This window comes from Rattus rattus, chromosome 1 (assembly GCF_011064425.1).
Source record: "Rattus rattus isolate New Zealand chromosome 1, Rrattus_CSIRO_v1, whole genome shotgun sequence".
NCBI lineage: Eukaryota > Metazoa > Chordata > Mammalia > Rodentia > Muridae > Rattus > Rattus rattus.
The window spans coordinates 117988883-118009102 of NC_046154.1; the positions used below are offsets into that span (position 1 = coordinate 117988883).

At 44.3% G+C, this 20220-nt stretch overlaps 1 protein-coding gene across 1 annotated transcript in view; it reads left to right on the plus strand.

Moving 5' to 3' along the window:
• Ddx58 (DExD/H-box helicase 58) overlaps positions 1–18498 on the plus strand; it is a 44590-nt gene extending 26092 nt beyond the window's left edge. Inside the window, exons 13-19 of the mRNA XM_032905057.1 lie at positions 163–298; positions 2673–2821; positions 5570–5660; positions 7586–7756; positions 8720–8871; positions 14466–14609; positions 16556–18498. Of these exons, the coding sequence (XP_032760948.1) occupies positions 163–298; positions 2673–2821; positions 5570–5660; positions 7586–7756; positions 8720–8871; positions 14466–14609; positions 16556–16852 (1140 nt within the window). The 3' untranslated portion in view covers positions 16853–18498. The remainder of the gene's footprint in view (positions 1–162; positions 299–2672; positions 2822–5569; positions 5661–7585; positions 7757–8719; positions 8872–14465; positions 14610–16555) is intronic.
• The last annotated feature ends 1722 nt before the right edge of the window (positions 18499–20220 follow it).

A 20220-nucleotide genomic window follows, 5' to 3' on the forward strand; every position in this document is an offset into this window, starting at 1 on the left:
GACCCTCTAAGGGCCATTCGCCTTTAAAACCTCAGCTGTACTGTATGAGAAAGACTTTCTCCAAGCCAGTTTTGTGCTCATAAACACAGCGAGTTGAGCTTGAGTGGAGTGAGCACAGGCGACCTCGGAAACGCATTGAGACTCCCTTTTCATTTCAAACAGAAATACAACGACGCCCTCATCATCAGCGAGGATGCGCAGATGAAAGACGCTCTAAATTACCTCAAAGCCTTCTTCCACGATGTCCGAGAAGCAGCATTTGATGAGACTGAGCAAGATCTTACGCGGAGGTTTGAAGGTGAGGGTGATCTCCAAGGTCGGAAGTCACCGGGGTCTGGTGGCTTGAGTGGCAGGTGTGCACATCTCACCGTTGTCAGCAGAGAACTCTACTGCCTTCAGACAGATCCGCTGTTTGGGGAAAGGGGAAACAGTGGGGTTTGGAAAAGGTGCTTCCCACAGGTAATAAGTAGTGCCATTCTGATTAATTCAGTAGTTTAGAAGGTTTAAGAACACCAGCACTTGCTCTGATGATGTTAAGAAGACCGTTCTTTATGTTCTTTCTCTCTCTCCTTCCTTCTTTCTTTTCCTTTCTCCCTCCCTCCCTTCTCTCTCTCCTCCCTCTCCTCTACCCCCTCTCTTCCCTTCTCTCCTTTCTTTCTTTCTTTCCTTCCTTTCCTTCCTTCCTTCCTTCCTCTCTCTCCCTCCCTCCCTACCTCTCTCTCTCTCTCTCTCTCTCTCTCTCTCTCTCTCTCTCTCTCTCTTTCTTTCTTTCTTTCTTTCTTTCTTTCTTTCTTTCTTTCTGTTTCTCCAGACTCTCTGTGGAGCCCTGGCTGTGCTGAAACTTGCCTTGTAGACCAGGCTGGCCTCAAACTCAGAGATCTGCCTGCGTCTGCGTCCAGAGTGCTGGGATCCAAGGTGTGTGGCACCATCGCCCAGTTTAGCATACTTCTAATAATGAGGAAAATGCCTTACTACCTTACATTATACTCCAAAGGTGGGAAGGCAGTAAATGGAACATGTTTTCTTTCTCCTTTCAAATTACCTTTCCTAGAAGCAATCACAATTACTAACTTTTTTGTTTATACCGAATTATTTACTGTACATATATGTGACATGCTGTGTTGGTAAATATACTGATAGTTCTCTGGGAGAAAATGTATACACATACATGTGCATACGTTTATTATAAATTTTCCAGATATAGGAGATGGCATGGCACACAGCACACAAATAACAAACGTGGAGTTCTTCACAGTGAATTACTTCTAGCCATTCGTGTTCCACAGAATGCCTTTGGTGGTCTTTTCAGTACCCGTGTGCCCAGAGCCAACCAGAGGCTGCAATCACCCCAGAGTTCTGAAATGAAAGTCAGTTCCATTTTCTGTTAATGCCAGGAGTGAAGAACAAAACGAAACAGCAGAGGCGTGTTAGAACCTCGGTGGCTTCTGGGAGCAACATCTTTCCGAGCCAGATGATAGTTTTTCAAACATGGGTGGGACATTTCTGCATTTGTACGTGACACATGAATGAGAGCTGAGTTTAATCCGCTGTATACGTAGCACTTTACAAAGTCTAGCCTGACGGTAAAGGAGGAAGCAAGTGCTTCCTCCCCACGGTGTGGGTATTTCTAGGGTCATCAGTCTGCCCCTCGCCCCGTCGTGAGCTTGTGTAAACTTGAGCATAACACACACGGCCAGTTCTGCCACACATATGCTGTGGATAAGCAGACGCCGAAGAGCATAGATAGTAGTGACTTGTAATAGAATGAGCTAGGACATTAATAAGGGTGGGCATCTGCTGTATTAGCTTTCAGTATAAGCCATTGGGCGGCACGGATACGGCGCTGAATTTTTAATCATAGTTATATTTAGAACCAGGTCCACAAGTCTGAAGAACTGAACAATGGACCATCATAATCTAGTTTGATCTGGTTCTAGTATATCATCATTGTGTGTGTGTGTGTGTGTGTGTGTGTGTGTGTGTGTGTGTGTGTGTGTATGTGTGTGTTTGCTTCTGTACACATTTATACATTTTTTTTAAAGATAAGATATCCTGTGCTTCAATTTTTAACTTAAAATAACTTTTTGAAAGCTGGGTGGTAGTGGTGCACACCTTTAATCCCAGCACTCAGGAGGCAGACAGGCAGGTGGGTCTCTGGGTTCAAGACCAGCCTGGTCTACAGAGTAAGTTCTAGGACAGCCAGGGCTACACAAAGAAACCCTGTCTCAAAAAACAAACAAACAAAAACACAAATAAAAACTATATATTTTTGATGTTTCCATATCGAGGGTGTATATATAACGCATTAATTTTAATAGCAACAGTGTCTTTCCCTCCTTTGGTAGCTGGGATCTGTTGAGCCGTTCTCAGTACTCAGTGTTTGGCTTGGTTTCTGTATTTAGCTCATAGTCTCAACACTGACTGTCCTCGGAATCTTCTCCAGAGTTCTCTAAATAGAACTGAGTGAATTCCTAGCTGTGGGTTACGGTGTCAAAGAATGTGTGAGCTTTATGTTGCTCAGCTGCTTTCCTAAAGGGGTTTACCGTTGGAATCAGTGTTTAATTCTCAGACTTCTGGTTAACAGTGGAGAGGTTAACTGTTGAAATAGAAGGCCACGGTTTGTTCCAAAACTTTAACATTTGTAAGCCTTTTGCAAAATGCTCTATCTGCAGAAAAACTGGAGGAACTAGAAAAAGTTTCCAGGGATCCCAGCAACGAGAATCCCAAACTAAGAGACCTCTACTTGATCTTACAAGAAGAGTACCACTTAAAGCCGGAGACCAAGACCATCCTCTTTGTGAAGACCAGAGCACTTGTGGATGTAAGCTCTGTGTGTGTGTGCGCGTGTGTGTGTGTGTGTGTGTGTGTGTGTGTGTGTGTGTGTGTGTGTGTGTGTGTATGTGTGTGTGTATGCGCGCGCGCATGCATGTGAGTGTGAGTATGCGTATGTGTAAGTGTGTCTATGTGTGTGTGTGTGTGAGTGTGTGAGTATGTATGTGTGTGAGTGTGTGAGTATGTGTGTGAGTGTGTGCATATGTGTGTGCATGTGCATGAGTGTGTGTGTTTACAGATTAGCCCTACTTTACTGAAAATGTAGCCCATTCTTCACTGCCCTATAATCAAGTATCACACACGTGTGTGTCTGTTCTGATTATTTATTCTTACACTAATCATTGTTTTATTGACTCACAGTCTTAACTCTTGGCACTATAGAGTAAGCACTGCATCCTTTTTAACATTTAAAATTTCCACTTCCAGCCATCGTGTAGGTTTTGATTAACGACTAATTAATCATTAGTGCTCAGATGTCTTATATACATCACAGTTTTCCTGATATCATCTTTTTAAAATTACCTATTCAGATTTTAAAATTGGGCTGAGGGCTGGAGATACAGCTCAGTGGTCAAGCCCTTGCCTAGCATGCGTGACTTTAATCCCCAGTTCTGGGAAAAAAGGAGATTACCATTGATCGTTAAGTTTTTACGATTCTTTTTGCAGGTTGGCCAAAAACAGTCCTCTGTGAGACAGGCAACTTGAAGTTTTCTGCCGGCTCATAGCCTGCTTTTTAATTATCTTAATAGTGCCTCTGCGCACTGAATCTTTCAGGCCCATTTTTCTGGCTTTGGCTTGAGTTTAAGGTCACAGTCTTTTCTCTGTTGTCATCTAAAAGTTTTTGAATTTTTGTGTTAATGTGAGGTATAGTTAAGTGATTTCATTTTTCCTTTGGATTTGTACATCCTATTATCTGTTGACAAGCAATCCTTTATTGAATTACTTTTGTAGCTTAGAAGAACCACCTGACTATATTTGGATGGACTTATTTCTCTTTCTTATTGATTTGCACATCTGTTGCTTTGATCTAAACATCAGTTCTTGAATCTTGAATCCATTCCACAGTTATGAGTCCTCTAGCTTTCTAATCAACTTGAAATGGAACAATGTAAATACTTTAACTCTTTTCCAAGCTTTTAAAGCCCCATTCCGTTGTCTTATGTGCATTTTGAGTCATATTGTCCACGTCTATAAGAAATGTCTCCTGGGATCTTTCTTGAGCTTACACTGAATCTGTGGCTATGGGGAAAAAGCCATCTTAACAGTCTTGAGTCTTGAGACTGAAGCCATAGCATATTTCTCGGTTTATGTAATGTTCCTTCATTATTTCTGCTGTGTAGAAAATTACCTACAAAGCCAGAGCCAGAAAGTTTCCAGCTTTATTATTTTATAAAATCCATGGGTCAGGGTCTGGGAACGACCGGATACTTATACCTCAAGGTCTCATGAGGCTGTTGTCAGCTCAAGCCTCAGGACCGACCTCTCAGCTCCTTTTGCAGGTTTGTTGGCAGGCTTGAAAAGATGTGCCTCCAACATGGCAGCTGCCCCTGCCTACAGTGAGTAAGGTGAGAGACTGAGAGGAAGAGGTCCAAGTAGACAGTCACTGTCATTTTATAAACTTGGAATCGATATTGCAACACATCACATTGCCCATATTTCAGAGAGAAGCTACAGAGTCTTTTTAGAATATAGGATGTGGAAGTCATTAAAGGTTGCTTGTCATGTGATCTGTGCTGTCCTTTTTTTAAACACATATGGGTGTCTTCTATGCGTATGTCTGTATACCATGTGCATGCAGTGCCCACAGCGTCCAGGGTGGGGGAATGACATTCCCTGAAACTGGAGTTAACATACAGTTGTAAGTTGCCATGTAGGTGCTGGGAATTGAACTCAGGTCCTCTGGAGGAGCTGCCAGTTCTCCTAACCACTGAGCCATCTCTCCAGCCCCCTTTGCTGTGTTTTATTAGTGCTTTGTCATTTTTAGTATAGAGGTCCTGTGAACATTTTGTTAGACTCACACCTAGGTATTAATTTTAGTATTGTCATTCTGAAATTGTGCTTACAAATAGTTCTCACTGTGGGCTGGGAAGACATCTCAGTCAAGTGTCTAAAGTACAGGTGTCAGTCTGGCTTTCAACAACCTGGCCAAAATTCCAGGTACAGTAGAGCATACTTGTAATGCCAGCCTTCGAGGCAGAGTTAAGCACAACCCGTGCGTGGACTTGGTGGCCAACTAGCCTAACTGGCAATGCCCAAGTCCCAAGGAGTTAACTCAGTCTCACACAGAGCTAAGAGTAGCTCTTCAGGCATGATACCTGAGGTTGACCTCGGCCTCCACATGCATGTACACACACATGCACATTCCTCACCAACATGGTCATCGTGTACACCTCCACACAGCACACAGATCTTCAAGTCACAGCTGCCGGCTGCTGCTATGTACTGTGCAATAATTTACACATCTTGACCTTTCACTTTAAAGTCTTGCTGAATTCACTTATTCTATGTCTGAAAGTTTGTCTCTTTAATCACTTAAAATATCTCATAAGTTAAGCCGTAATGAGCCAGACTTCTGTATCACTAGAATGGATTGTTGCTTGGAATTTAGGGTTTGTCAGTCTGAAATCTATTTGTATCTTCAATTGCATTCTCTTTCTGTATATGCATTCAATAAATTGGTGCAAGGTTTAAAGTTTACAGGAAGTGTGTTCAACCGGACATTGCTTTTCACCTTTAGGCTTTGAAGAAATGGATTGAAGAAAATCCTGCACTGAGCTTTCTAAAACCTGGCATACTGACTGGACGTGGCAGAACAAACCAGGCAACAGGTATTTACGCCCAGTGAATTAGGTTTAGTATGCTAAGTATATAAAATGTATCCCACACTGCATTGTTTTAGTGTTTATATCAGTTAGAGCTCAACCAGAGAAATAAAGCTGCTAAATTATACATATGTATGTAAGTATGCTTGTTTGTTTGTTTATGCACTTAGACATAGAGTTTCTTTGTGTAACCCTGGCTCTCCTGGAACTCACTCCATCTCTCAGAGCTCCACCTGCCTCTGCCTCCTGAGTGCTGGGAATTAATGTCCCCCATGCCATCATACCCAGCTGTGTGTTTATATCCGTACAGAGATTTCTTGAAAATGAACACACAATTAGGCTGGCAGTGCAAGTCTGAAACCTGTAGGGCATTAGTCAGGAGGAGGAGACCATGAGCCGTTTGGAACCCCGACCCCTGAACCGTTTGCTTCTCTGAGCCCAGGGAAGGCCTAAACCCTCCTTCAAAAAGGGTCATGAGACTAGGTCAGGCCCGCCCAGATGAACTCACTTCTCATTTCACTTGACTGATTAGGGATGGTAACCACTCCCTTCACAGCGCATCTGCTTGAACGGCTGCAGCTGGAGCTCCGCCTGACCCATGCAGTGCCTCAGAAGGCCAGCACATTTCCCTGCTGCCAAAAGCTACCCTAGTCTCATTGCATGCAGAAAGTTGCCCTTTTTTGTGTCCTACACACAGAGCCAGATAATTTTACAGCAACCGTTGCTTTCTCGGTACTTCTTAAGCCGATTTCTCTCTCCAAATTCTGGAAATAGAAACATTCTATTATTCTTTACATAGTAGATTTTTTTCCTATCTACTGCCTATTTTGTAGTTTTTAAAAACCAGTCCAGGCAATCCTGAACTCTAGCAAGTGTGGTCTAGGGAGTGAGGTTATCATTTCCTGGAAGAACCCCGTGTGGCTGGTTCTCATGGCAGCCTTGTCCCAGGTCGTATCTCACAGTGTGACCAGTCCTCGCTGTTCTTCCTGCCAGTGCTGTTTAGACTAAACAAGTTTCCACCCCCGCCCTCTCCATCCTCGGGCCTTGCTCTTGTACTTTTCCCAAGTGGAATTTCCCGATCTCATAAATACAGAATGGACGCAAGTGTTGGATGTGTGGTTTCGAGTCTGAGACTACCCTAATGTGGCTGGACTTCAAAGTGAATCCAACTTGAATTTCAAGCTTTGTTACTGGCATACAAATAGACCCTTGGATATTTTGTCTGCTCATCATGTATCTACACATCTACCCACACACCCATGCATCTACGCATTCACCTACCCACCCACTCACCCATGCATTCGTGCATCTTTCCATCATGCATTTAGACCATACTCAGCGCCTGCTTCTGTGGAGCAGCCGTCCCTGTCGTCTACACCCAAGGTGCCCCTCCCCCTCCACATTCCCATCTTACAGATCTCACCCCACTTCCTCCACCATGGCTTCCTGCTCACCATTCTTGTAGATAGAAATGTAATCTTTAAGCATCATTTTCTTATCTGCCCAGCCATAACCCATAACTGCTGACTGGGTGTTGGATGAATGAATAAATGGGTTAAGGTGGTTCTGCTATTGCTGTTTTCTGGACGATTCCTTCTCGTTTGATAGCTAACCTAAGGGGAAAAATGTGAACTTTTACTAAAAAGCTACAGGTTGCTTAGTGTTTGGACATTTCCAGAGTCCCTCATCTGTGGCATTTTTGCTTCCTAGTTTGTGAAGCATGTTGTAACGTTCGTGCCTTACTCTCTTCATCTGTCAAATGGGGCAATAAATAGTAGGTTGTCCCCAGCTCATAGGTTAACGTGAATGGTGAAACCTGAGCTTTGTGTGTGTGTGTGTGTGTTTGAAAATAACCTTTCCAGTTTTAAATGGTTCTTAATTAGTAGCCGGTTTATGAGTGGGCTGTTCAGTATCCTCTTTCTCCAACACAGGAATGACGCTCCCGGCACAGAAGTGTGTGTTGGAGGCATTCAGAGCCAGTGCGGATAACAATATTCTGATTGCTACCTCGGTCGCTGATGAAGGCATTGACATTGCTCAGTGCAATCTTGTCATCCTGTATGAGTACGTGGGCAACGTCATCAAGATGATCCAAACCAGAGGTGAGGGCGGCTGACGTCATTCCCACCCCGCCCGCATTCTGTGTGGCCGGTGGGTGTGTTTGTCCTCTGGCCTTTCTCCTTCCCTGAGCTGTACTGTGTGATTGACGGCACAGTTGACTTTGGTACTGGTCTAAAAGATGACTTAGTCAGGACTGGTGGTTGTCGTTTTACCAGTGCTACTCCACTGTGACTCTCCACAGTGGTGCTGCCTGCCCGGCATTCAATGGCATATTCATGAAAATGTCATGCCCACTGGCTTTGCCAGTCCGCAAGTAGACCTTTGACGGTGGTTGTGAGTAGCTCCCTGTACTCGGCCCAAGTCTTCCTTCCTTTCTCTTTCTTGTTTCCCCAAGCACAGCCCCCACATTCCCTTTCCAGAATAACGTCTCTGTGCCTGTCACTCACCAGTCACATCCGGTTTTCATCCTCCTCCGTTTATTGTGCAGCTCAGCCAGTCAGACTCCATTTCCTGCTCATCCAGTTTCTCACACACTGCCACTCTGCAGGTTCAGTCCTTCTCTGTCTCCGCCACACATAGCCCACTTCTTCCAGCTAGGATAAGCGCTTCTTCAAATGCCCATGACTCTTTACATCTGTCTCTGCAACAGCACTGACGACTGCATTCCAGGGGTACGAACCCCTCTCCAAATTGCAGAAAGGCCAAATGGGCATGCATGGTGCCATTGCTGAGGGCTCATGCCTGATTATCTATAAATCAGTGTTGCTGGTAATCTGGCTTTGCAATCAGAAGCGTATCGTTGGAGGCCCCATGAAAACCGCCATAGGTGTTTTATCTCTCTGCTGAATGTGTGGGCCGGAACCTGCGTTTGAGTCTGCCCTTGGGTTCAGCTTCCTTAGAAAGCAGGATGCAGTGAATCAAAGTCGAATTCTAGAAATACCTCTCACATCTGTTTTCACATAACGTCAGAGTTTTACAGTAATACGCAAAACGTTTTCTGGCAGGCAGAGGAAGAGCACGAGATAGCAAGTGCTTCCTCCTGACCAGCAGCGCTGATGTGGTTGAAAAAGAAAAGGCGAACATGGTCAAGGAAAAAATAATGAATGAGTCCATCTTAAGACTGCAGACATGGGATGAAATGAAATTTCAAAAGACGGTAAGTCTCTTTTTCTGTGCTACTCTTTTGGAATATGACTAGAAATAACAAATGACCACGGTTAGTCCTGAGTGTGTGTGTGTCTGTCTGTGTTGGTTTTTTTTTTTGAGAGGGTCTTAAGCATCAGGCTGGCCTTGAACTTGTTATGGACCTGAAGGTGACCTTGAGCTTCTCGTCCTCTGGTCTCTACTTCTCAAGGGTCAGAATTAGAGATAAAAGGGAGAGAGATGGAATTCATGTGACGTGAAAGGGAAGCCATATTGGGGGGTGGAGGGGACCAGTCAGAGATGAGAGGGAGCTCCGTGTGGGGAGGGGGCAGTAGGAGCTGAGAAGCATGACAGAGCTGTGTGAAAACGCCATGGAAGAAAACCAAAAGATACTGCGGTTCCTGGCATGAGACTCCCTTTTGTGGTATTTAATGAGGCCTCTAGGGCTGGACTGAGCCTGCAAATTGGATGTCGTTTGCTCCACCATCATTAGAACAGTTGGGAATGCTTTGGTTGCCTTTCAGCAGCTTGACGTGTACAGTCCAGGGTGAGCCAAGAACTCATGTCTGTGGCAGTAGCTTCAGAACAGGACCATAATTCAGGAAATGAGGTAAAGATTATTGGGCCATTCTAGTTACAGCTGTCATATAGTGTGATCTGAAATCTACATGAAGAAGTCTGTTTTCCCTTCCTGGTGGGGCCAAGATAGGACATGAGTGATGCTTTTGAATGAAGGACTTCCGGCACGTTGTATATGCTCACAGCTGCTGTAACAGTTCCACTTTGCTCTCTCCACCTGTGGGGGCGGGGTTAGGGGTAGAGGATGGCTCATGTTAAGGTGCCAGGTGAGAATGAGACAACTATCACAATATTTGTGCCAAATTTGAAGCAAGCTTTATTAAATACTGGCCAGGACAATGGAAACTGGCCAGGCCCATGCCTGGGATTCCCAGAGCACAGTGCTGACTTACATTAGTTAGAGGCTTATAGAGGCAAAACCCACCAGGCTACATTCTCGTCTTCATTCAATCGGGGACAAGTATACATACTGACTTAACTTCCTGCCTATGTATCTCCCACCTATGTGTAATCAAGCACATCCTGAGCATTTGAGGTAATCAAGCTTGTTCACAGAAGCCAAAACAAGTGGCTTGCTATCAAATGAGAACACCAACCCCCACCCAGCACTTCAGGAAGGTAACTATCTTTGGGCAAATGATGCTTATAGGTTAGAGGCATTTCCGTTTTATAGATCTCCTAAGCACAGTAATTTAAACTTAAAATACAACTTTAGCCATCACTCTCAGTGGATAAGGGTGCTTGTTACCAAGCTCGATGACCTGAATCTGATCTTTGAAAACTACAGTGTGGGAAGAAGAAACCAACTCTGCCCTTGTGTGGAGTTATTTCTTTTCAACCGTAGGTGTGGAGTCAGGTGGGGCAGGGCCTTGGTGGCATCTTCACCTGTTGCTACTGTTTGCCTTAAAGTTTTAACCATAGTAGTAATGGCTTTAACCCATTGGAATTTAGAGCAGTTACCAACAGTACATTGAAGATACCTGAGATGACTAGCATGTAATTGAGTCTTACTGTACAATTTGAAAAAGCTATTACATATAAGCAAATGAAAAGACAATTGGATATCTAAGGGGGAGCACTTATATATTTACTCTTTCCTACCACATTCCTCCGAGCTTCAGCCTGCCCAAGATAGTGAGTAGATCTGAACCTTTTAATCTTTTATTTATTTACTTTATATGTATGAGCATTTTACCTACTTTGCATGTCTGTGTACCCTGATCATGTCTAGTGCTCTCAGAGGGTTTTGGATCCCATGGATATGGAGTTACAGATGGTTATGAGCGTTGATGTAGGTGCTGGGAATCTGGGAAGAGCAGCCAATGCTCTTAACCAGTGAGCCATCCTCTCTCCATTCACCTTGATGTGTATCTTTAAAAAGGAAGTTAACATCTGAGCACGGTGGCACATAACTTTAAATCTTGGCATTTAGGAGGCAGGGGGATCTCTGGGAGTTCAAAGCCAGACTGGTCTACATAGTGAGTTCCGGGTCAACTAGGGTTATGTGGAGAGACCCTGTCTCAGGAAAATAAAATAACAACAAAAGGGGGAAGTTAATATTAAAATTGTTCATAAAGAAATGTATATATCATATAAGCCTAAAATTTCTTCTAGAAATTCATCCAAAATTAATTAGAGTTAGGAGGAAGTAAACATCATGCAATGGTTTCACAGGAGTGAAAACGGTTCTTGAAAACAGGACCATAATCCCCACTTTTCTTTTCCCTTTCTTTTTGATGGAGCCTCACTTAGCCCAGGTACTTTGAACTCCCTGTGTAGGTGAGGATGACCTTGAACTTTTGACCCTCCAATTTTCTTACCTGGACTCTCTGTGCCACCACACCCAGCTCCACTCCTCTCTCCATTTTATTTACAAAAACAAGAAAATCTTAGAGGCTGGTAGGAAATGCCTTTAACCACAGCCCTTAAGAGGTGGGCTCTGTGAGTTTGAGGCCAGCCTGGTCTATGTAGTGAGCTCCAGGCCAGCCAGAGCTACACAGTGAGACCAAAGGAGAAGGGGAAGCTCAGTTGGGATAGCCTGAGGGCGGGAGCCCGTCGGGATCTTGCATTGATTATTTTCTAACCTATATTCATGGTAGCAAATCCTCAGTTTTATTTCTTCTGAGATTGCCTTCATTTCCCCTCATTAATCCTCTTAGCATTTGAGAAATAATTGTGCCTTTCCTTCTGTCCTGTGTGACTTTGGGGACCAGCCGCAGTCATCGAGACGGCTTTTCCTTTGCAGAGAAAGTGTTTCCAGAGGTTTGATGATAAGCACCTTTGGGTGAACGTCTTGCTTTATATCGTTTGAGGCTTGTTTGGCTTTCATGAATCTGTCATCATCTTGCTCTTCCCAGTTCAGAATTATTCAGCCGTGATTTCTCTGACTTTCCAAATCCTGCTCTTTTGTTTCTGGACTCCGAGGATGAGGATGTTAGCTGTGAAAACATCCTTCAGTGGCCTTGTGGCCCAGAGAGTCTGGCTTTTGTTTTTTGTTTTTGTTTCAGTCTATTTTCTTTGTGTTGTTTGATCAGGGTAATTTTATTTGATAAATAAGTATATACATGTACATACATACATCTATACACACACACATACATACATACATACATACATACACACATGTGTGTGTGGAGTTATTTCTTTTCAACCATAGGTGTGGAGTCAGGTGGGGCAGGGCCTTGGTGGCATCTTCACCCGTTGCTACTGTTTGCCTTAAAGTTTTAACCATAGTAGTAATGGCTTTAACCCATTGGAATTTAGAGCAATTACCAACAGTACCCTGAAGATACCTAAGACGACCTCTGGGGAACCCATATATTGTATATATGTATTTTGCCTGCATATAGGTCTGTACACCAAGGAGGCCAGAAAAGAGCATCAAGTTTCCTGGAACTGAAGCTACAGAGAGTTATCAGCTGCCATGGGAATTGAACCCAGGCCCTTTGAAAGACCAGCCAGTACTTGTCATTAAATGCTGAGCCGTCCTTCCATCATTTGCTCTAGCTTTTTATTTTTTAATTGATTAATTGGGAATCTTACATTATACAGCCAATCCTACTCACCTCCCAGTCTTCCTATGTCTGCCCCCTCCACACACACACACACACACAAAAAAAAAAAAAAGCAAAAAAAGCAAATCCATTCTGTGTCGTTCATATACTCACTGGAGCATGATCAAACGCCAGGCTCCTAGGGAGGGTGAATCTTCTTCAGCATCCAAGCCAGAAGCCACCAGGATCAGCTCTCCGCAAGGGGTGAGCCCTTGTTTAAGGTTTTAGTTCACAGTTGCTCCTTGGTTCCCTGTAGTCTGCTGTCCAGACCATCTGCCAGGCTTTTAGTGTGGGTCACTATAAGCCCGAATATTTTACATAACCAAGTGTGCGTGACTGTTCCCTTACCATGTCATTCTTATCATTTTCGAGTTGGTGTCTCTGAGTGTCATTTTTCATTCAGCATGGGGTCTTCCTGTTTCATAATATGAAAAGAGACGTTTAGAACTTAGATGTTTTCATTTGCTGTTACCGAGACTCTGAACTTTACTGGTTTGTGTTAGCTGGTTTCCAGCTTGACTTTGGTTAGGAGGCCATAACCTCATTAGGTCTTATCACCATGAAAGCAGGTATCCAGCCTTTGATAGGGGGTAAGGGGAGGGGCCCATTCTTGCTGTGCAAGTAGGCCGCATGTGTGTGTGTTGTGTGTTGTGTGTGTGTGTTGTGTGTGTATGTGTGTGTGTGTGTGTGTGTGTGTGTGTGTGTGTGTGTGTTGTGTGTGTGTGTGTGTGGTGTGTGTTGTGTGTGTGTGGTGTGTGTGTGTTGTGTGTGTTGTGTGTGTGTGTGTGTGTGTGTGTTGTGTGTGTGGGTGTGTGTGTTGTGTGTGTGTTGTATGTGTGTTGTGTGTTGTGTGTGTGTGTTGTGTGTGTGTTGTGTGTGTTGTGTGTGTTGTGTGTGTGGGTGTGGTTGTGTGGGGTGTGGGTGTTTGGTGTGTGTGTGGTGTGTGTGGGTGTATGGTATGTGTTTGTATTGTGTGTGTGTGTTTGTGTGTGTGTGTTTGTGTGTGTGTGCGTCTGTGTGTGTGTGTGTGTGTGTGTGTGTGTGTGAGTGTGTGCGCTTCCAGTACACATGGCTGAAGACCCTAGCTCCATCCTGATAACTGGGGCCGCATTATAGTTTTGTAAAGTAGAAATCTTAGTTCTCCTTTGATACAGGTAGGGAGAGACTAGACCACAGGGCCTCCCCACCCTGGGTGCAAAGTAGTTATATTGTCTAAATTTTAGGTTCTAAAGATTTTGTTTGTTAGGCTCCCCTTTCCTGGTCTTTTTCTGAGGGACACCAGGCTTCTCTTGGAATTTTTTTCTGCTGCCCAAAGGCATTTTTGATTGTCAGCTGTTGTGGCTTCAAGTGTGAACATCTCAGATGAAGAGGAGGTCCAGGAACCCAGCTTGCCATTCCTAGGGCCCCGGTCCTTCTGGCTGGCCTGCCCTCTCCTCACTCTTCACAGTTTGATTTGGTTTGTCCACTGCAGCTTCCTTCTGTACTTAGCGAAAGCCTACGCTTGAGTTAGATGGAGCTGTGCTATGCAGGCACTGTGCTGTCCTGGAATCCAGCCCTACATGTTGAGCTTGACGGGAGGATTCAGAGGGAGAGGACTATTCCTTCCCTTGATCCATTCCTTTTGCTCATGCCTGAAGTGTCCGTATGATGTCTATTTGTAAAGGATCGCTAATGTTTTGCAAACCACTGAAGGAGAAAGCACGGCTCACGTGGCTCTTTAGAGGCATGTTTATGGCAATCCCTGAAAGACTAATGTATTTGAGTGCCGATTACAAAAGGGTTGGGGAGCCAAAGGAATCGTGCACTTGAGTTTTACAAGCAAAATGATACAAATAGGTACGAGTGTGTGCGTGTGTGCCTGTGTGTGTGTGTGTGTGTGTGTGTGTGTGTGTGTGTGTGTTGTGGCCATGTGCATGTATATATATCTTTGTGTGTTAGTTATGGTCATTCAAAAAACCTTTCTGTTGGCATGTAGGTTCACCGCATACAGCTGGATGAAAAACTCCTCAGGGACAGTCAACACAAACCACAGCCTGTCCCCGCCAGAGAAAACAAGAAACTGCTGTGTGGAAAGTGCAAGACTTTTGCGTGCTACACAGCTGACATTCGAGTGGTCGAGGTGAGTGGCCCTGGGTAGTTTTTAACCCCAGTCCAATCTTACCATCTCCTGGAGAGAAATGTATGTAGCAAGAACGCCATTTCTCCTGTGGGCGTTGCGAGCGTTGGCCATGGTCCTGTATTAAGAAATAAAATACTGCTTCTATGTGGGGGCCAGAAAGGCTGATGTTAGTGAAGTACGAAACAGAATAGTGGCACTGGCACGGGAGGGTAGAGGGAGGGCTAATCGCAGTTGCCCCAGACAGTCAGGATGGGTAAGGGTTACGGTTCCACAGCACAGGAGGGTGAGTCCTGCTTATGGTCTCTGATTCATTACAACTCTTACAAAGAGTTAGATGGGGGGACTCAAAGCCTCGAGTATGGAGAGATGAAGACTGTGCGGGCGGAAGGGAATACTGATTCCTCTGGTGAGATCCCTGCATGCATGGATCACTGCACTGCACACCAGAAGCTAGGACAACTGTGTGTTCTGAAAGACAGCCTCACTAAGTAGACCAGGGTGGCTTCAACCTGTCTGTGATTCCTCTGTGTGTGTCCCTGCCTCCCCAGTTCAGGGCCTACAGGCGTGTGCCACCACTCTCTCCAAAGAAATAGGTTGTTTTTTTTAATTTTTGTTTATTTTTCAAATGCAGGCATAGAGAACGAAGGCTATGCTAGGTACAGTGTTATGCCCTTGATTGGTTCCAGGAACCTACGGATTAGGCATAAAAATCTGTAATCGATTTCTTAGTTTTAACGAATGTTTAACCGCGTGTAAACTGGAACGGGGTTAGAGACATTCACAAATCTTCTGAGGCGACTTTACTGTCTGTCGAAGATTAGACCAGAGAAAACGTTAAGGCTGTGATTTCGAAGCGCACATGGTGTAGTGTCAACCTGCCAGCAAGTTAATGGTAAAGTGGGAAAATAACCGGAAGATGAATTATAAAGATGCTCTCCTTACGGCTGCGCACAACGTGAGCAACGGAATCGTTGTCATGACCAGTGTGGGTCCATCTTTGTCAAAAGAGGGAGAAAGGCTAAATATATGAAAACGATAATTCTGCTAGTGAAATTCTCTCTTCCTATTTTGTTTTTTATATTTCCTTATTGAGACAGAGAATGCTTTTATAATGAAAACAATACACCTCATTTGAAAAAGAATGTTAACACTTGCAGGTTAGCCTTCGACCTTTCCCCTTTAAAACTTTTTTTTTTTTTTTTTTTTTTTTTTGTTTTTTGAGACAGGATCTCTCTCTATATGGGTATCTTGAAACTCACTCTGTAGAGATTCCCTTGTCTCTGCCTCCCAAGTGCTGGGACTTAAAGGCATGTACCATTACACACAGTCCCTCAAAACTTTTAACTAAAGGTTGGCAAAAAAAAAAAAAAAAAAAAACAACAACAAAACAACAACAACAAAAAAACCCTCCAGAGACTAATCTTGCTGTCGGCATTCTTGCCACCAGCGCTGGTGGCGGATGGCTGACTAGCTAGGGGATGGTTATGTTACTTAGTATGAGGGACATCCTCTTTCTGAGTCGATTCTTTAGACGTTAAAGGTCCTTTCAGCTCCAATTTCAAAGGCTTCTTGTTCACAGTGGTCCCTTTAGACCACTTCCCGGGAGGACTGGACCCTGGGTCTGCATTGGGGTCTGTGGCCAGTATGAGCCTCTTCTCACACATACCCTTGACCCTTGGGCGGTCAACCCTGTGCTCTGGGTCTGGCCTTTCTGGCCTCTGTTGAACTTGCACTTTGTGATCTTCTGAGTTGGAAAGCTGGGCTTCCTCCCGTTTTAGGTGCAAGAGGCCCAGTAAATGGATCCTAATTGGCCCACAGGAGATTCTGTCCATAGTCTTTTCTTCCAACTGTAACATCAGTGAGATCACATTCATTCTTCACCCTTAAGCGGCGTTTAAGGCATCTTCGGACTGTTGCTAAAACTGTGTTTCCTCTCTTCCTCCTAGAAATCCCACTACACTGTGCTTGGAGATGCTTTTAAGGAGCGCTTTGTGTGTAAGCCACACCCTAAACCAAAGATCTATGATAGTTTTGAGAAGAAAGCAAAAATATTCTGTGCCAAACAGAACTGCAGCCACGACTGGGGGATTTTTGTGAGATACAAGACGTTTGAGATTCCAGTCATAAAAATCGAAAGCTTCGTTGTGGAAGATATTGAGAGTGGAGTTCAGAACCGGCACTCAAAGTGGAAGGACTTTCATTTTGAAAGAAAACAGTTCAATCCCGAAGAAATGTCCACATGATCTCGGGCTTCTCACTCTCACGCTATAGGGAGCCATGCCTTAAGTGTGGAAGCGACCAGCCAATGCGTTCTTACCCAAGCTTGCACAATCCTTTCTTACACAAGCTTGCACTGTGTTGAGTGCCAGGTAACCTGACCTGTTTGCTCTAAGCTGTTTCTGTCCACACAAAGTGCGAACTGCAGCTCCGAATGCTTTGTTCACCAATAACTCTTAGCACTCGGCGATGGTGGGGAGGGTTGAAAGTTTTCCCTTTTACATTTTTCAGAACTGCCCACCAGAGAATGCACAGCTACTCGGTACATCGAGACGCATGATGACTGGCGCTAAGTTTCCCGTACTCTCTCTTTGCTCTACCTGCCGTAAGCTGCCTTTCGCCCTTAATAATCCACTGACTTAGTTCTTATCCAGGCCACCACACTCACAGATCCAGCCGTACTCTACTCTGTCCCTTGCGTTGACTCCCTTCCAAATTTGATCCTGCCACCCTGCCGCCCTCTGCAGATTCTCCTGGTTTCCATCCCTTCTCAGTCTTTCCCACTGATTTCTTTGCTGACACAAATTTGGGATTTCAAGGTTCAATATGCACAACATGTGTTTTAAAATGACATACTTTTAAGATGTGAAAGACTTTAGTTAATAGCTTACTACTACTACACTTACTGAGAAGGTATTTCTGTTCTGTTCATTTACTATACATCTTACTCTAATCTGTTCTTTGAATTTGGGCCATTTATCCTCCTTGAATAGATATCTTAAACCATCTCATCTGTATGTCTGTCCCCTACCTGTTTGAGACAGGATCTCTCTGTAGACCAGAAACATGATATGTGGACCATGCTGGCCGTAAACTCACAGATTCCCCCCACCTCATAAGTGCTGAAATTAAAAATTTTCACCAGGCCTGGCTCTGGCTATTTTCAATAAAGGCTGATGTTTAACATTTGAATATTTCCAGTTCATCCCCTAACATGGCTTGTTGTTGTTCTTTTTGAGACACTGTTCCTACGTGTAGCCCTGGCTCTGTAGACCAGGCTGCCCTTGATCACAGAGGGCTGTCAGCTCCTGCCTCCTGGGCGCTGGGACTGAAGGCCTACATCACCATGCCTGGCTTTCTTCTTAAGCCTTATGTATTCAAACGGCATTTCCATGTGTCTTCACGGGGTTTGTTAATGCTTCAAAGAGCTTAGTTTTTTCAGATCAAGAGACAGGTGTCTGAAGGGCTGTTACTGCTAACAGACCAAGGCGCTCCAGTTCAGCGAAGGAATCGTACTGGTTTTGAAGGCATACAGTGGTTTTAACACTTTCTTAAAACTTACAATTCACTAGGGCCATCAATGGCCTAAACAAAACTGCAGAGATCACATGGCCACATAACCCTTTTTACATGGCATTTACATCTGAAGACTATCCCAAGACCACCCAGAGCAGAGGGGTCACCCAAACTACCCAGATCAACCCTGGAGGTCAACAGAATGACCACTTACCAAATATGCCTAGAGAAATTAACCAGCAACTAACTCTTTGGGGGAAAAAAACCTATAGGGATTAGGCTTTTAATTGATAGGTGGAAAAGATGATACGTAGTAGTTCTTGATAATGGTTATTGATAAAATTCTTAGTAAGTGCAATAAAATGGACTAAATGAATTTGCTGGGAGCTGACTTTCATTTATGTCTTTTAGTACATGATGCCTTTGCAGCTTAACAGTTGTTTAGCATGTGTAAGGTATCTTCTAGAAATTACTTGAGAAAAAACTTTTAAACATTACAATGATTTAATTAAAACGTATATATTTTATGCATATTGGGTTTTGGTCTGCATGCACATATGCACACTAGAAGAGGGCATTGGATCCCCTCCGACTATAGTTATAGATGGTTTTATGCTGCCATGTGGGTGCTAAGAATTGAACTTCCGACCTCTGCAAGAGCAGCCGGTGTTCTTAACCACTGAGTCACCTCCCCAGCCTTGACAATGATAATTTAGTTGAAGTGAAATAGTCCTTTTTTTCGTCAGTGGGGAAAAGCAGACTAAAGATGAGAACAAATGACAATTTGAGTTGTACATGGACTTAAGCCACTGCCCAGTATACCCTGGAATGGAGCAAACCCTGGGTTAGTAAGAACTGAACGAATAGAACAGTTGGTTTTGAGAGATGGGCAATGCTTGTCTTTGGACTTCCTGATTGAAGCTGTATCTGGAATCTCCCATGAGCACGTCATTGGTTCCCACTAGAGTCCTCGCAGGTTGCCATCCCTGTGTCCCTTTTGAAGCTCAGATGTAACTTGTTCTGCAACCACAGACCTTGCTTATCTGTGGTCAGTACTGATATCTTGACATTTTCATTCTGACCTGGAGGCCTCATTGTGCAATAAGGTGGTTGGACTCCTGACTCCTGTACTTAAAACAGGCTCTGTATTAACTACATTTCACACAACAAGCCAACCAGATGCCGGCATTTGTGCACTCACGTCTTGTGGGATGGTGTTGAGGTCCCCTGAGGGATGCACTGAGGGGCAGGCAGACTTTTGTACCCTTCACCATCTTTACAGTCCGTGTGCATTCTTATTAACACCCGCTTAAACCAGGGGTTCCTGAAACACTTCTGTTCGTTGGACCCTGTTAATTAGCATCCTGTAAAAACCCACCAACAGGTATGTGGCTGGGATATCAACTAGACGGGTAGAATCAAAGGGAACTGTAGACTTCTGGATCATGCCTGTACTGTTTTAATACACCGTAAAATGTAACCACTACTCCACTTTACAAATCTGTGTTTAATAAACAGGTACGGGCTTGCTGGGGGCAAACGCTTAAAACTCTTAATAAAAATGCCAGCTATGATTATCTTTGTTTATGGCAACTTGACTAAGAGAACAGAAATTGGTCAAGTGTTAAATCACATCCGTGCTTACGACATTTAACAACTTCCTAAAGAGCCAGTGGAACCCACAGTTCCTGTTTTCACAAGCAATGCCGTTTCACTCCTCTACCACCCATGGGCTGCTCCACACCACCTTAAGCTCCGGTACCCTTTGGACACTTGGGCTCCAGAGGGTGGTACTGTTGGCGAAGGCTGTGGCACCCGCAGGAGATGGAGCTTCTCTGGAGGAAGTGTGTCACTGGGAATGGCTCTAGAGACTCGATAGCTGGTTCCTCTTCCTGTTCAGCTTTCTAAGGGTAGATGCAATGTGACTAGCCAGTCTCTTGCTCCACCCACCATGCCTTCTCTGCCTGCTACTGTGTTCTCTCTACCAGGATGGACAACATTGGTCTGGAACCCTACACCAATATAAACCCTTCTCGCATAAGTTGTTTTCGTCAGGATATATTTCCACAGCAACAGAAAAGTACCATATTCACCAACA